Source organism: Corythoichthys intestinalis, chromosome 5 (assembly GCF_030265065.1).
Source record: "Corythoichthys intestinalis isolate RoL2023-P3 chromosome 5, ASM3026506v1, whole genome shotgun sequence".
NCBI lineage: Eukaryota > Metazoa > Chordata > Actinopteri > Syngnathiformes > Syngnathidae > Corythoichthys > Corythoichthys intestinalis.
In genome coordinates this window covers 56,423,058-56,441,250 of record NC_080399.1, presented here as the reverse complement: position 1 = coordinate 56,441,250, position 18,193 = coordinate 56,423,058, and the positions used below count along the sequence as shown (strand labels likewise).

The following is an 18,193-nucleotide window of genomic DNA, read 5'->3' as shown; positions in this document are numbered from 1 at the left end:
GATCTGAGACCCCCAATTTGGCCAAATTTCAAAATTGTCCGATATGCAGGTCTGATACATCATTGGAAAGCTTAAAATCTCAATTTTCTGGGGGAAGAAAAATTTTGAACAGGAGGGCATTTAAAAAAAAAAAAATAAAGTTTTCTTAAACAGCGAAACCCTATCTGAAGGTGAGAGCATGAAAGAGCAGAATTAAAGACGCCATGACTTCAACGAAATATTATCGCACACTTACCTTGTTTTGATCCAAAAACTCTATGTAGCATGTATCACTGAGTGTCAAGAAACTGCTGTGAATGGCCACAGCTGTTTTTTGGGGGGATTATATGGGTGAAACATGTAATATAACAAGGGTCTCGATGCAGAAATCGCAGACATTAAGGAGTGGTCGAGATTTTGTTTTTCATATATTTACCCTTTTAAACTTTTTTTTTTCAATTTTTCTTTGTTTGGATCGATTATTTATCATCTAACATATAGGAGAAAATACAACAGTAACAAACAAAAAAAAAAAACAATTAAGTGATAGTAAGGAGGTAGATATCTGTGACTTTTTAACGGACGCCATTTTTTTTCATTGTGACGTAATTTGTTTAAAAGTTTAAAATATGCGAGTGAATAATTTTTTTAACTCTTTTTTTTTTTAAACGAAATATTAGACATCAGTTAATGATTCTTAGCTAAAAATGAAAGACATTTTGAATAATAAGTATAATTAATTACCTTCGTTTTATGGCTGGGTTGAAACAAACGCGGTTGTGCGACGTCTGTAAATGGGTGTTTCCAGGGTAAAACGGACAAATTAAAAATAATTTGGGGGCTTAATGCGCCATGAATCTGCTATGGCAGCATATAGACATATTGTTCTATCATACACAATAGTTTTTTTGGCTTAAAATACAGCAGTTTCTTTTAAAGAGGAGTGCAAGAGCAGAAACTGCTTTTTCAGTCTTGTCTGTGTGTCTGTATGTGTGTTTATACATACAGTACATACATATAGGTTACACTGTAAAAAATTGCTGTAAATTTACGGCCAATTTTGAACACTAAAATACCGTTTTTGTGTTAAACAGTTTATTACTGTAGTTAACAATGCATTGTGGGTTTACCAGCATTAAAGCAACAAGAAAAATGCTGTAAACGGTATGTTAATGTTTCAGTTACATGACACTACCGTATTTTTGGGAAACTGAGTTTTGACTGGAAATTTGGAGCATGGTCAGAAATCTGACATCTTTTACATTGTGGCAATATAGACTATGTTTTTTGCCAATTTAAATTAAAATAACTAGACACCGCAAATAATTTGCCATCAAATCCTGAAGGACATAATTAGCCATAATTTGGATGTTGGAGACTCTTCAGAGGATTACTTTAGATGACATTTGCTGCTCTTGTGCTTGTTCTTCAACTTATATTGGGATTTATGTGTACCAATTTATAAACGGTGAGTTAATTAAGTCGTACTCATATTACCTAAATTATTGTATATTAAACTTAAGTTCTGAGGATTGCTGGATAGCGATATATAATATTGATGTTAATTCCTCTGGAGTGCCAGTAGAGGGCAGTTTTCTATTGTTTTGCAAAAGATGCAGCTGAGTGAATTTTTTGGGGAAATAAATAAAAGGTGTTTGCCAGTGAGCGGTTAAAAAGGCAAAATCCAAGTGTCTCATATGTATCCAACAGTGGAGTTACAATACGATAAAAATCATTCTTAATTATTTCTCTATTTATATTATTATTTATTTAATAAATTTATTATGTTTATGTTTTTATTGTTAGTAGTTTTAAATTTTGATGTTGCAAATATTAGCTAAATGCATTAGCGTTAGCTGTAGCGGATGATGTATGGGAGTTGAGCCTCAGACTACACAATCACATCGACGCAAACACCAGACTGGATGTTTTGTTGGCCTATAGGCTATATTATTATATTATTTGATGTCGCCTCCATTGTATTTTACTCATATGTTATATGTTTCTTGTTGTATCCCCACTCTGATCTAAACTTGCCCTTCTCCAAAAATTGAAGTATTCCATCACCCTGAAGGCTGATTTATGCTTCTGTGTAGCAGTGACGGCGGACCTACGCCATTAACGCAGACCCAATTATGACCCTACGCCATAGCCTGACATGCACCTCCAAAAAGTCCTGACTACACATCACGTCAACGCGCTTGACATGAATGTCGATGGACTGTAATCGGTCTGCTCAGAACATTGTTTCCGGTTCAGTACAACAACAACACCATTTTCAAACATTCACAAACGACTTCTGTGTCGCATACACTTCAACATTTGTATTGACAACATTTGTTGTCTAATATTAATCAGCTGCAGCTGCAAATGCACACATTTCATCTCCATTGCCATTGCTGTCAATAACCGGTGGAAAATAAAGGAATTCGACAAGAGTCCCCCAAAACCACACAAAGACAAAGCCACACCAATCTAGTTGTATAGCGGTGAATTACCGTGGAAACGTCACTGGCAGTGACAAACTTTGTCCCCACATAGCACATGAGACCAATGTTTACATTTGGAGTAAATTAGACAGGTGCTTTTTTGCTTCAATTTTTTTTCTTTTTACATACTCTTACTTCTTCATATTCAAGAACCCATGCGAAGAATGGGAGTATTATGGGCAATGATTTTTCACGCATTGTAAAGTCCAAAGCCTCATAAACATCAACAAAAATGCATTGAGCAGACAACCAGGGCGTGAACTGGAAAATCACCGGCATGCAAGCACTATGGAAACGATGCACAGCTGGAAGGGATTGGCCAATCAACCCATGAGCAACCCAGAGCTATAAAAGCAGGAAAGGAAGATAGCAGCCTGGTTTGGCTATTGACACTTGCAGTCCTGTGCAGCTGGAGACGTTGGCAAAAGATAACCAGAGAGGGCAGCCGGTAAGCAGCAGAATTAAAAGATGAAATGTGCCAGCAGCGGCCATTAGCACATGGCTTGACTCACCGGTGGAAATGTTTGGACAATTGTAGTATATTGTTTAGGTGTAATTTGGGATTTGTCCTTGACCGATCACCACTTCTGACCCATTCTGTCCTGCCTGACCCGACTACACCAGAGTTCCAGCCCAATCAACTTGCTCAGCCTGTCCTGCTTGACCAGACAATGCCAGCACTCCATTGAGCTCAACCTGTCCTGCTTGACCCGATTACGGCAGATCTCCAGCCTGCTCAGCCGGACCTACACGACTCGACCGCACCATCTCTCTAGTTCCTGTCCGTTTTCACTGCCTGCCAACATGATGAAATGAAACCTGTTCTGTTTCACACCTGGCATCAGCATTTTTTTCTGTACTAGAAGGAAATATATGCATTCAAGTCATTTTCCCAAATACCGTTAAAACACAGTATATCGTTAAAAACGCAGCAAACTGCAGCTCCTCAGTTGCCTGCTCTTTACTGTGAATTCTGGTAATACAGGAATATACAGTTTTTCCTGGATTAGACTACTACAGTTATATATTTTTACATTACCAAGACTAAAATAAGTGGTAATTGCAATCCAGCTGACAGACTTTTACTGTATTTTCTATAAATACAGGAATCAACCATTTTTCTGGAATACGAACTATTACTGTGAAACATTTTTACATTACCAAGTAATGTCCTGCCTGTCCTGCTGACAGACTTTTACTGTATTTTCTATCAATACAGCAATCAACAGTTTTTCTGGATAACGGACTATTACTGTGAAGCATTTTTACATTACCAAGACTGTCAAATAACAGTATATAAATGGCAACCCTGCTGCCAGCTCTTTACCGTTATTTTACACTGAAATTTTGAAGGGAGTGTAGGGAGAAGGAATACTTTTTACTTGTAAAATTTAAAGATAGTACTTTCATACTTTTACATGAGTAAAATTTTTCTTAGATACTTGATTTTTTACTTGAGTAATTTTTGCACCTGTATTTGTACTTAAGTAAAAAAAAGTTAGTACTTCATCTTCCACTGTCACTTTTCATGAATAATATTGGATTGTGCAACTATGGCTGTAAGGAGAGAGAGAGACATTTTTCAGATTTTTGAATATATTAGATTTTCAAATCTGTTATATTTGCCGCTCTTTACATAGAAAAAAAACTCATATTTTTAACCCAAACATTTACATGGGCAGAAATTCAAACTGCATTGATTTGTCTATAATTTAAATGTATTATATGGAATTTTTAAAACTAATTTGAAATATTTTCTGCTCCATACATGCTCCACCACTGCCCTGATGAGTACACAGAGCCCTAACATTTTAACTGAGGCTTCCCCAAAAAGCCATTTTCTTCCCTTCAATACAGAGTGTTCGGCTAGAACAGTCTGGGCAAACACGCGGCTGTGGACATCCACGCAAGTCCCAGCGGCATCAGCGCTGTTTCAATGAGCCTCCGCCTAGTCTGTGCTTGGCAAAAACACTTTTCTAACTCACGTGTGACTTGCTACTAACATTAAACAATCACATTTGATGGTCTTACATTTCTAGTTCTAATTTGATGGACCACGTGCGCATTACTTATGTTCCTGCTCATACTAGAATGCACGCAATGCATGCATGACCTTAATGCATGCATGACCTTAACACAGGTTGCAGTTACGCTAGGAGTTAGAAGGTGGCAGTCGCAAGCAAAAAAGTGATAAGCTCCATTTAGCACCTTAAATAAAAATCATGATTAAAACACCAAATTTGCTAAAAAAAAATTCTAGATTGAGAGAGAGAATACCTTGCAGTGTGTGTGCACTAAACATGCTACATCCAAAGCTGCCTTGCATCGAAGTTTCAAAGCTTTGACAAAACCTGAGAATTAAAAAGGACTCTATAGAATGGCATGGTTTGGGAGCAAATGTACTAGCATCTGTGGTAAAGCTGAACCTTTGAACCACAGTGACTAAACAGCATGATAAATTGTGGAAAAACATTGCTAGTTTAGCAGCCATGAGGAACATAGTGTGACCGTAGCTATTATCGAAGTAATCAAGCTTTTTGTTTCTGTTTTTAGGTTTGGATATTGAAGACACATTTTCAGTTCTCTGAAGTCACCTTATACCACCACAGTACCTGTAATAATCTCTGAAGACATTTAGTCATGTATTACTACACCACAGGAAAGCAGCAAGCTCAATAAATGTGATCAACGGAGCCATTATTTTCAAACAATGAACCTATCATGCTTTAAGGTTCACATTTCACAACCTTAAAAGGTATAGCAGACTGCTGATTTTTCTTACAAGGCACGCAGGGAGACAGACAAACACTTTCCACTTGTTTTACAAATAGTTTGTCAACACAGACGCAAGGTAGAACCGACAATGGCTGACCGCTACCAAAACAACATATATCACCAAAGTGACGACAGCTATGGGACTTATGGAGAAGGTGATGGAGGTGGTCATGATGGATATGGTTACCAGGCGGAATACCCTCCGCAGGAAGAGGATGCTGCTAGTGATGTCACTGAGGGTCATGATGAAGAAGAGCAGATGTATGAAGGAGAATATCAAGGTATACCTCATCCTGATGAGGTGAAGGCTGCACAGAGAGCTGCAAGGTGAGACAAATTGACAGTTACAAAAATTTGCTTTTTCTAATAACTTTTTCCAATCAATAGTTTATGTGAAGGTTATAATATTAAGCTTTTAAAAAAAAATTTTTTTATTGTGATGTTTATAGATAGATATATTGCATATTAAAAGGGCTTGGAAATACTACAGCAAGTGCGTTTAAAACAAATGCATACCACATTTTGGACACAAATCCATCTTTAAAAAAAGCAAACTTGCTGCCTTAGAAAATGTAATTTATCTTACTTACATTAATTAGATGCCATTTACGGTTACACTTTACAGTAAGGGTTCCTTAACTGACATTGGTTAATGCATTTTCAGACAATAACTTATTTTTAAGTAACATTATAATTATTCATAAAATCCCTTATCGAACATTAATGAATATGTTAAAAAGAAAATTGTACTGAATTTCAATCAAGGGGGAAAAGGGAATCAAAACAATTCCAAAAGTGGTTCAAAATACTGTATCAGCATGGCAATGTGGTCGCAGAAAACTAATGGTTGACATTATCTCAATAAGGCACAAGATAAAACGGTTACTGTGGTTTTAGGATTAAAGGACGGATGATGTTCTGGTCTGAATTTGATTTTTGTGTCACTTTTTTGGCCTAATATGTTAATGTAATAGGTTATAGTACGGTATAATATTAACAGCTCATATAGAGGACGTTGTGCTGAGAAAAAAAATGTACTTCAGTAAATTTTTGGATGTCTACTTTTACTTTTGTAATATATTTTGGAAGTAATACTACTCTACCCACATCTGCTAAGGTTAAACAAGACCATACTTAAATTTATTTTATTCTTTTTGTGGCCAAAAAGTTCCATTTTGGTTTCATCTGACCAGAGCACCTTCTTCCACATGTTTGGTGTGTCTCCCAGGTAGGTGGCTTGTGGCAAACTTTAAACAAGACTTTTTATGGATATCTTTGAGAAATGGCTTTCTTCTTGCCACTCTTCCATAAAGGCCAGATTTGTGCAGTGTACGACCGATTGTTGTCCTATGGACAGACTCTCCCACCTCAGCTGTAGATCTCTGCAGTTCATCCAGAGTGATCATGGGCCTCTTGGCTGCATCTCTGATCAGTTTTCTCCTTGTTTGAGAAGAAAGTTTGGAAAGACGGCTGGGTCTTGGTAGATTTGCAGTGGTCTGATGCTCCTTCCATTTCAATATGATGGCTTGCACAGTGCTCCTTGAGATGTTTAAAGCTTGGGAAATCTTTTTGTATCCAAATCCGGCTTTAAACTTCTCCACAACAGTATCTCGGACCTGCCTGGTGTGTTCCTTGGTTTTCATAATGCTCTCTGCACTTTAAACAGAACCCTGAGACTATCACAGAGCAGGTGCATTTATACGGAGACTTGATTACACACAGGTGGATTCTATTTATCATCATCGGTCATTTAGGACAACATTGGATCATTCAGAGATCCTCACTGAACTTCTGGAGTGAGTTTGCTGCTCTGAAAGTAAAGGGGCCGAATAATATTGCACGCCCCACTTTTCAGTTTTTTATTTGTTAAAAAAGCTTAAATTATCCAATAAATGTTGTTCCACTTCACGATTGTGTCCCACTTGTTGTTGATTCTTGACAAAAAAATTAAATTTCATATCTTTATGTTTGAAGCCTGAAATGTGGCGAAAGGTTGCAAGATTCAAGGGGGCTGAATACTTTTGCAAGGCACTGTATCTGCAGCTACAGGAAGTGTCTGGTTGAAGTTATTGCTGCCAAAGGCGGGGCCACAAAATATTAAATGTGATGGTTCACTTACTTATTTTCCTCATTAAAATATGAAAACCTATAAATGTTTGGGTGGTTTTAGTTAAAGCAGACCCTGTTTTTTCATCTGTGTGATTTTGACAAAGATCAGATCACATTAGATGGTGATTTTAGGCAGAAATGTGAGAAATTCCAAAAGGTTCAGGTTAGGGCTGTCAAACGATTAAAATGTTTAATCGAGTTGATTACAGTTTAAAAATTAATTAATCGTAAATAATCGTAATTCAAACCATCTATAAAATGTGCCATATTTTTCTGTAAATTATTGTTGGAATGGAAAGATAAGACACAAGACGGATATATACATTCAACATACGGCACATAAGTACTGTATTTGTTTATTATAACAACAAATCAACAAGATGGCATTAACATTATTAACATTCTGTTAAAACGATCCATGGATAGAAAGACTTGTAGTTCTTAAAAGATAAATGTTAGTACAAGTTATAGAAATTTTATATCAAAACCCCTCTTAATGTTTTCGTTTTATTAAAATTTGTAAAATTTTCAATCAAAAAAATAAACTAGTAGCTCGCCATTGTTGATGTCAATAATTACATCATATTCACTCATGGTACTACTAACCCATAAAATCAGTTGGACCCAAGCGCCAGCAGAGGGCGCCAAACACCAAAAAACAAGTAACAGGCGGACATTACATTGTACTGTCATTTTAATCTGTTTGAGCGGGGCATTTGCGTCAAATATTTTAACGTGATTAATTAAAGAAATTAATTACCGCCCGTTAACGTGATACTTTTGACGGCCCTAGTTCAGATATTTTTTTATACCACTGTATTGTAATGCTCAATACCACTGTATTGTAATGCTCAGTTGACAAAATCATGCAAGATAAGAGTACTAATTTCAGTTACCCAATCCATATAGATGTGTAATCTGTTGCCCTAAAAATCACATTGGCGACCATAGTGTATAGTGACAACTAATTTGAGTGTTGTCACAGTCATTCTATCATGTATCCTTTTGTGTTAGTGTAAGCCCAACAGGAAATGATTCAATTTCAATAATTAATTCTTTCCTTTACATTCTCAGGGCGAAATCTCGAGCTGGTGGTGCACTCTCAGAACTGCAAGAATTATCGGAACAGTATGAGGATATCATGGAAGATTGTGGCCATGGAAAGTTCCAGTGGACACTCTTCATGGTGTTGGGGCTGGCTCTAATGGCTGATGGGGTTGAATGTTTTGTGGTTGCCTTTGTTTTACCATCTGCCGAAAAGGATCTGTGCCTGTCCAATGCAGAGAAAGGGATGCTGGGTAAGTCCATTGTCTATATAGTAGTATAGTAGAATATTTTTATGTGTGTTATGTTTGGTGTGTTGAAGGTATCCTTCCATCAATTCCCACTGTTTTATGCATAACATTGTAGCGTAAATTGACTGGTTATTAACACCACAGAAGCTTTACTTACTGGTTGAATATCCTGATTAGAAAAAGGAAATAAACCCACACCTACATAACACAGTGTAAGCATAATAAAAGGGAAAGAAAAGAAAACTAATGGCTGAACCAACATGTTTTTTGTGTGTATATGCTAGCACATGTTTGAGACGTGAACAATGAGAGATTTTCACTATAATAGTCGGGCTAAGTTACTTGACTTACATACAGTATAGTAATGTAACCTCAACCCACTATATAAAACATTGGTATAGTACCATTTTAAGCTGACCTGGGGGCTTAGAGCAGCGCATCAGCCGCCTAAAAGCATCCAAATGCGTCAGCAGTTGAGTTGCCTGTAGCTTGGGGAGGTGTGACGGCGAAAATTTGGGCCTGGCCAGCTGTCCTAAATCCCCGTAGCAGCAGGGTCGTCGTAGGTAGCACCTGCAAGCTGCAGCCAGCAGGCAGGAAGCAAGAGAAAAGGAGGAGCCATGAACCGAATGTAGCTTTTATACCTGTGGGAGGCCCATGATCCCACTGGAAGGAGAGGGTTGTTGCCCTTCTGCCACATGGTCAGTTCAAGTTATGGTGTTATAATTTAACTCAGCTAATTTAATTTTACATCCATCGAAACTTGAACATTAAAGAAGAAAACTTTCCATGTTCCAGCTATTCAATCCTTTAAAACTGTGAAATATTGTGTGCTCAGTAGCAGCGGAAATATGTACATTCAGCATTGAATTTTATGTTTTTTAATTAAATAATGGAGTTTTCATCGCCATCCTTTTTGTGTTACCCAGACAATAGTCCCTGATAGGGATGTCCCGATCACATATTTTGTTACCCGAAGCCAAGACACCCCATTTTGAGAGTCTGCCGATACAGCGTCCTGATCGGATACCAAAAAAAAGTTTTTGTTCTGTTTTTATTTGCATCAATGTTCCAAACATGTCACATTACTGTACTTTTTACAGTACTTCCTCTTCCGCTTTTTGCTGGAGTGTTGCAGAGTATAAAACATAGTGTATATAATATATTTTTGTATCTTTTGGTAATGCCATTGTGTTGTGGATTTTTGGTTACTTTTTAGGCTGTTAGCAATCTTACAAATAGTGATTTAGGACCTTGCAAATTGGTGACTAATCTTACAACGTTTTATATAGAGTGCAACACGAAACAAAAAAGAAACTCAATTTTTAAAATAATAGAATTCATTGTTAATATTGTCACATATACCCTGGTGCAATCAAAGAACAATCAATATCTTCAGCTACATCATGATTCCTAAAATTTAACAATGACTTTTTGTACAATTGTATGTAGCAATTTTGGCAATTTCTATCATGTCTTTTGATGGCTGCACTTCATGGCACTTCAGCTCGCAATTCAGTTTGACTTGAAGGTAGCTCGTTAGTGTGTCCAATTATAAATTAAAAACATCAATTGATAAAATTAACTTACCGATGCAATCTTCGAGTCAGGGAACATTTTGAGAAGTGATCAGCAACAGTTGCGGGCAAATTGCATTCGGCAACAAATTGGCAAAATAAAATCTCAGCTTTCGTCACTTTTCATTCTGCAGACTTCATCTTTATGACCAGTGTTGTTAATCTTATTATGAAAAAGTATTTACTCACAGTTACAAATTACTTCTACCAAAAAGTAATTAAGTCAGTAACTCAGTTACCTGAATGTAGGAGTAATTAGTTACTTAGCAAAGTAACTGATGTTACCTTTCATGTCTACTTTCGACATGTGAAAGTTTTAAAACTGTTTCATCATTTAAAGAGAGATTCAAGTCAAGATTTTGCCGATTTAGGAGTATTTTAGATAAAAAGTTACTTAAGTTCGCTAGGAAGGTTCACTACAACAGAACCTTTCTGAGAAGTCTACTGCTTTAAGATGGCTGTTGTTTACTAACGCCGTAGAGTCTGTCATTTCGCATCTAGTTCTATATGCATGTGATATCTAGTGTAGCTCCAAGTGGGCGTAGAATGTAGGCTGTCGGCTAGACAGGAAATATTTGAGCCACCTTGCCTAGCATCGCGTTTGTAACAGCATCACAACACTTTTCCCTCCTTCCCACTCCCGCTCTTCTCTCTCCGTGTCGCTGACTTTTCTCACGTCATTCAACCAAAGTACTAACGCGTAGTAACGCACATTGTCTCATCGCCGAAACGGTGACAAAATCCAAAAGGAGAAAAAAAAAAGGTACAGATTTTGAACATACGGCGTTCACATTTAAAAATCAGTGCTCACTTCTAAAAATTACGCCAAAACCGTACAACTTGACAGTTACAGTATGTATTTGGCGATATTAAACCTGGAAGAATTTTCACCAGATACCTTGAATAGCTCTGTTTGGGTCAGGCCTCAACAATATTTGAAAAAAATTAACATTACGATATATGTATTGCCAAGGCTCCACACTTACTTCTTGCATTGATTGCACTGTTGCGCCTAGCTTTTTTCTTAAGGTGCACCAGCACGATATGGAGGCGCACCCACATTTTTAATTGCATGACCTTTCACGTCATACTTTTAATCACTCTGCGTAACATTCCTATAATTCACTCATACTTTAATGCTCACGCTGCCGAAAACAGTCTTTCACTTACACAATGAATGAGTTGGCACAGCACACTTCAGACTGTGTACCAAGCTGAACAACTTTTTAAATTAAAAAACCCTATCCTTTTCACGCGATTTCGATCTTCTGAAAAATGGCGCGATCGGCCAGATTTCTGATCACATGATCAGATCAGGACATCCCTCGTCTATGACACACGTATGACACATATAAGTTGATCTTTATTCTTATATGGCTATATGTACAAAATCAAGATACACAATCATCTATTTTATTCCTTTAGTCATACGTAGCCAATGTTCCCTCTAAGTTGCACGCGTGTGCAATCGCGCACTGCTTCAACATACTCTGCGCACAAGAAAATCTATGGAGCGCACAAAATAAAATTCAACATTAACCTATTGTAACGTCACTACTCCTGGTGGTGGGTTTGATACAGCATTGCGACCCTCCCTTTGGTGGTGAAAAGTAGGGATGGGAATTGATACGATTTTTACGATTCCGATTCCATTATCGATTCGATTCTTTATCGATTCTCTGATCGATTCTAATTTCAGGAAAAAGAAGAACAAACATTTTGATTGGCATCAAGTTTGTTTAATCAGAAGTCACAACCTTACAAACTCACAACGAGGTCAAAAGAGGCCCAAAGCCTCAATGTTAACTGTGGCAATAAGTGGCAAATGCACAAGAATGTGTAACATTTTACTGAAACATTTTTCTAATAGAAATAAAAAATATTGGTATATTTTGGCATATAGGTCGTTGTTCTGCCTTTGGCAATGTCCCCAAACTTTTTCCTGTGAGGGCCAAATAACTTTTCCCTTCTCTGTTGAGAGGCCGGGGTCAGTTTGTAACAGAAAAAGTGTGACGATTGCAGGAGTGCGAAATGTAAAAAAAAATATTGTTTTTCAGAAAGCCACAATCAAATAACCCTCTGTGGATTCATCACGGAACAAAAGTAAATAAAATAAAAATAATAATATAATATAATAATAATAATAAATAATCATAGCACTATTAATTAAATAGATAATAACCAAATAACCCTCTCTGAGTTATTCACTGAAAAAGGCCAGGAAATAAATAACACTACTGAGGGAGAAAAAAACAAAAAAAATTCAAAATGCTCACTGGAATTGTTCAGGGGGCCGGACCAAATATGGAGCCGCGGGCCGTAGTTTGGGGACCCCTGTTTTTATTTACCAGTATATTGAAATGCATGCCTTTTAGTTTTTATGGCGCTTTCACGCTCAAGTGGTGACGCCCTTGCGCTTCCTCACGCGAAGAAGAGCACGAAGAAGAAGAAATGCCGCATCCAAGCTAGTGAGTGAGTTAGTGAGAAAGGGAAACACTGCCACGAGCCTACGTTCTTTGTTAATGTTTGTAAAATATCCACAGAGCCAACGCCTGTATATATCATCTTCTGTGTTGTTGTTGTGTGTTTCCACTCGCGATCCAACACTTAAATCCAGTTGTGTAGTGGTTTAAACGATGTGCTAATGCTAGCGAACGCATGCTAACTGTTTGTTATGACTTTGTTAGCAGCTAATCATCGCTGATTTACGTTGATGCGAACCTGTTTGTTATTGGGGACGAAATTGATTTGTTTCATTTCTATTTTTAGTTTCAAGTGATGGTTGAATAAAGTCAGCAAATTATACCAACATCTTCTGCATCGTCATTTGGGAGTTTAGCTAGCTGTATAGCCAGGACTGAACCTTAGCGTCTCGGTGAGGACAGTGCAGTCTATTCCCTCCCGATGCAGTCATTTCCATCTCGCAATGACTGCAAGTCGCTTTGTTGTAATTTTTCCTCGTGAAGTGAAGACACACTTTCGAGCGTTCGAACCTACATCATTGTTATGTTTACGGCGGCAACGCTCGTGCTAAACTATCGTAACCTTTCATTTTCACCCTTTTTCCTGGTGAAGTGTAGCCAAACTTTGGAGCGAGTGGTTCTTGGCACCATGCTAGTTTGATGCGTCTGGACAACAAGACACGTCACGACGCAATATGCGTCTTTAGGGATCGTTAAAGGGATCATTAAGGCTTTTTCATTGTGATGTCGAGGCCTCGAAACACTCGGAACCGGTTCTGAATTGGAATCGGATTTCGATTCCCATCCCTAGTGAAAAGAGAGCTAGACTCCTGTACTAATTTACTGAAGCAACATTCCGCTGCCAATCTTTGCAAGCGCTACAATATTAATTAATATCTTTATTTTACAACTGATATAATCTAGTTTATTAGACCAACCGATCACCTTCGAAAATGAAAGGATCACCTGGATCACGGTCATAGCTTTGCCTCTTCCAGAGGGGCCGCTAGACTAGATTTAAAACTCTCACAGTTCGCCGTCACTCCTTATGGCAGAAATTAGGCTTTGGTTATTTACACTCCCACCAAATTTATGCATACTAGTAACAACAAACAAATGATTACTTTTCAACAATGAAATAACCACAATTCATTGAGTTTTTGAACATTGCATCACAAGAATTAGCTTTTGTACAGGACGCTCTACAACAGAAGGCTTACTAGTGCGTTGCCCTTTGTAATTCAGTCTTTTATCACCAAAGGATATTATTACTCTCCGTACAAGTCCATCCATGCTGTTGAAAGTTTGCTTTCAAATGATGTTTTTAACAATATCTATTGTTGAATTTCTGACAAACAAGCTTATTTTAAGATTATACATACTAACGTTTTGCTCAAAATAAGTCTGTTACGAAAACTAGCTTGCTGAAAATTAGCTTATTTCAGGATATCTAAGTGAGTAAAATTTGGCTGATAATTTTATGCATTTCTAGTAGATTTACTCTGAAAACAAGGGAATTAAACTAGTTTTAAGGAGTTGTGTTTTTACAGTGTAGCTGCAATAGGAATCTTGATTGTCCTTAGAGTCTGAACAGTTTTAATGTGTGAGGTTGTTGTACTGTACTCCCATTGTGCTTGTTCATTATGTTTTATTTATTAACTCATCTATGCCACAACTGGACCTTACCCAGGCCAAAGCAGGATTCTTCCTATGGTTAAAGCAGGACTCTCACATATAACAGTACACATCTCATGAACAACGAGATTATTGTTCTTTTCTTTTTAGGTAGGCCAAATCAATTATATTAAAAGTAGACTAATAAAAATTGCTGCTGTAGTTTCATTCTTTTAATAAGCCAGGTAACTTGCTATGATCCAGGGTTTTGAACAGGCGTAATACCAGGGGTAAAAGTGGACCGGAACGAGCCGGAACGGAGTTCTGCTATGAGTTTATTCGGCGGAACTGCCCAGAACGCTGCTTTGATCCTGCAAATATGACCGTAACTGTCCAAACACTGTTAAAAAAAAACTGGCACGCTACCACACACTTATCTCTAATAACAATCTACTAATGTCCGATTTCAATACATAAGTTTTAACAACAAGCCTAATAAAGAGCTTGTGTTGCGTCATCCATTTCCACCCATATTTATTATACATTTATTTCTTTGACGTAGTTCTTCCCAGCGTCTGTCTCTCTGCCTCTGAGAACTTTGACAAGTCGCGTCGCGTAGCAAAACAAAAAACAAAAAAAAACAAACATGGACTCTGCTGTCCGTTCAATTGGCTGACATACTGACACGTGATGAGCAAGGATAGTTATCTCTGTTTGGTTCATATGCACGTTCTTTCTCCCCAAGAGAGTTTGGTGCAAAACAGGGGAATGAGATGAGCGGAAGAGGAGCCTGAGAGGGGCGTTTTGCAGCCAGAGCCATCTCTGTTTTTTGGAACAACACATAGAGGAAAAAAAACAAGCTTGTTGAATTAAAGGAGCAATGCAACGGAAAATTGATCAAATCTTTAAGAGAAAGGAAATAATTGATGAGGTTTATTTTATTTTAATCTCCCATGTTAATGTGCACTTTGGACTTATTTTTATTCATTTATGCAAGGCTACTTATTTATTTCCTTATAATTAAAAAAAAAGTCTTTTTGCTTTGGCTTCAAAATATATTCCATTTTACTGCGCATAATGTATGTTATTTGTACTTATTTTTTGTTAATGTATGTTACTTATATCTCTATTATTTACAAAAGTCAATGTTTACATTATCTTCCATTTTAAAGTGCATCCTATGTTATTGGATAATTAAAATTCAGGTTTTGCTTTTAAGATTTGAAGAAATGAGGGGAAAACAAAATTTAGATGGTGTTTTAGATGGAATTTTGAAAATCTGTGAAAAAATACAATTTTGAATGGAAATCAGTTTCTTATTTATGCCTTGTTCCAGTGTAATGCAGTACCCTAATGCATGTGTTAAACCAGGGGTCCCCAAACTTTTTCCTGTAAGGGCCACATAACTTTTCCCTTCTCTGATGAGGGGCCGGGTCAGTTTGTAACAGAAAAAGTGTGACGATTGCAGGAGTGCCTAAAATTTTTTTTATTTTTATTAATTTTTTTTATTTTTTGCAGGAGTGCCTAAATATAAAAATTAATTGTTTTTCAGAAAGCCACAATCAAATGGCCCTTTCTGGATTCTTCATGGAACAAAAGTAAATAAAATACAAATGATAATATAATATAATATAATATAATATAATATAATATAATATAATATAATATAATATAATATAATATAATATAATATAATATAATATAATATAATATAATATAACAATATTAATTAAATAGATACTCACCAAATAACCCTCTCTGGGTTCTTCACAGAAAAAAGCCAGGAAATAAATAACACTATTGAGAAAAAAAAAAATGTTCAGGGGGCCGTACCAAATGTGGAGACGGGCCGTATCGCGGGCCGTAGTTTGGGGACCCTAGTGTTAAACCTTTCATTCATTCATTTTCCGAGCCGCTAATCCTCACGAAGGTGACGGGGGCGCTGGAGCCAATCCCAGTTAACTATGGGCAATATACGGGGTACACCGTGAATCGGTTGCCAGCCAATCATTGGGCACAAGGAGACGAACAACCATTCGCGCACATAGTCATACTTAGGGACAATTTAGAGCATTCGATCAGCTTACCATGCATGTTTTTGTTATGTGGGGGGACACCGGAGTACCCGGAGAAAACCCACAGAGGCACAGGGAGAACATGCAAACTCCACACAGGAAGACCAGAGTCCGGGATTGAACTCTTGATTTTTTTGCATTTTGGTGGTTTTAGGAGGTTTGACACCAACCCCAACCCCCATAAAAAAAATTTTAAAAAATTAAAATGGAGTCAGGGAGTTCCGGCAAGAAATTCTAGCCACTTTCACCCCTGATACTGATGTGTGGCCCAAGGGTACACATCTGATGTTGCTCACTGTGGTCCGCAGTGTGCTCAGGGAGCGTGTGTGTCTGCTCAGACACAAGAAAAATTAGAGGGAACATTGTACGTAGCAGAGTGTAGTTCCAGGGGATCACCTGTTGTGGTCAAAGGCTTAAGAGTACCCTGTCAGTCATACCCATATCAATGTACTGTATGAGATCTTTGAGGTCGGAACCACCTTTTTATTATTAGCGTTATGTAAACGGCTAACACAGATGTAAACCGCAACAAGCAAATGGGATGTGGCTTGTGCATCCCAATCAAGTCTGCATTTTAGATGACAAATCAACGTCATCAGAAAAACATATGATTCTTGATGAGCAGCAATAAAACACATTGCTGTTAGTGAATTGTTTACTCTATGTTAAAATGTAAAAAAAAAAAAAGTATTTAGGTTGCACTCCCATGATAACATGGTAAATTGCAGTATGGGAATGGGGTTTTATCCCATGCTGGAATAGCAAAATGTAGTATGGGAATGAATGTCAATAATGTATAGTATTCCGATCACGTCATTTTCAAAGTATCGGGATCGGCAAAAAAATATCGGCCATGCCTTTTTTTAATATATACTGTATATATTTTTTAATTAAATCGTTTTCTAATTGTATTTAACGTTACAGACATAATATGTTACACTCATCCAGAGTGTTTAGTTTAGGCTTAAGGTAGGGTTATCAAATTTATCCCGATAACGGCGGTAATTAATTTTTTAAAAAATGTATCACGTTAAAATATTTAACACAATTAATGCATGCGCTGCACGACCCACTCACGCAATGTCGCGCTCAATCTGTAATGGCGCTGTTTTACCTATATAGAGAGATAAAAGGCAGTGTAAAATGAGTAGAGTGAATTTTGACAGCCTTTGGAGCCTTTTTTTAATTGGCTAAAGCCTTACAATTCCTCTCCCTATGATTAGAAATATCATGGGAAGCAATGTGGGGAAGCAAAGTAGCAATTGATCTTATTCTTAACACTTTAAGCCCAACACAGAGAAGATATATCAATTGGTAGCACTACGCACAGTCATGGTTCCACTTCCCATCATGCATTTGAGCATGGCTACAGTATCATTTACTGAAAGCTCAACAAATACAGTAATGGCAATATTTAGTCACAATATACAAAGTCACAAGTCTTTCTATCCGTGGATCCCTCTCACAGAAAGAATGTTAATAATGTAAATGCCATCTTGAGGATTTATTGTCATAATAAACAAATACAGTACTTATGTACTGTATGTTGAATGTATATATTCGTCCGAGTTTTATTCATTTTTTTCTTAATGCATTGCCAAAATGTATATGATCGGGAAAAATTATCGGGAATGATTGGAATTGAATTGGGAGCAAAAAAAAGCAATCGGATCGGGAAATATCGGGATCGGCAGATACTCAAACTAAAACGATCGGGATCAGATCGGGAGCAAAAAAACATGATCGGAACAACCCTAATAGTATTGTTTATGCATTCAATCCTTTAAGTATCTCTGGAGTCACGTTAGTCAGTGGACAACT

The 18,193-nt window shown here is 37.2% G+C and overlaps 1 protein-coding gene across 3 annotated transcripts in view; it reads left to right on the top strand.

The window, feature by feature from the left end:
- The window catches only part of LOC130915805 (synaptic vesicle glycoprotein 2B-like), a 105,783-nt gene that overhangs the window by 23,928 nt on the left and 63,662 nt on the right, over nucleotides 1-18,193 (top strand). For all 3 annotated transcript variants that reach the window (XR_009063149.1, XM_057835903.1, XM_057835904.1), the window contains exons 2-3: nucleotides 5,022-5,570; nucleotides 8,427-8,650. Coding sequence is in view for 2 of the 3 variants with exons in the window: in XM_057835903.1 (XP_057691886.1) it covers nucleotides 5,332-5,570; nucleotides 8,427-8,650 (463 nt within the window). In the remaining variant the exon portion in view is untranslated. The remainder of the gene's footprint in view (nucleotides 1-5,021; nucleotides 5,571-8,426; nucleotides 8,651-18,193) is intronic.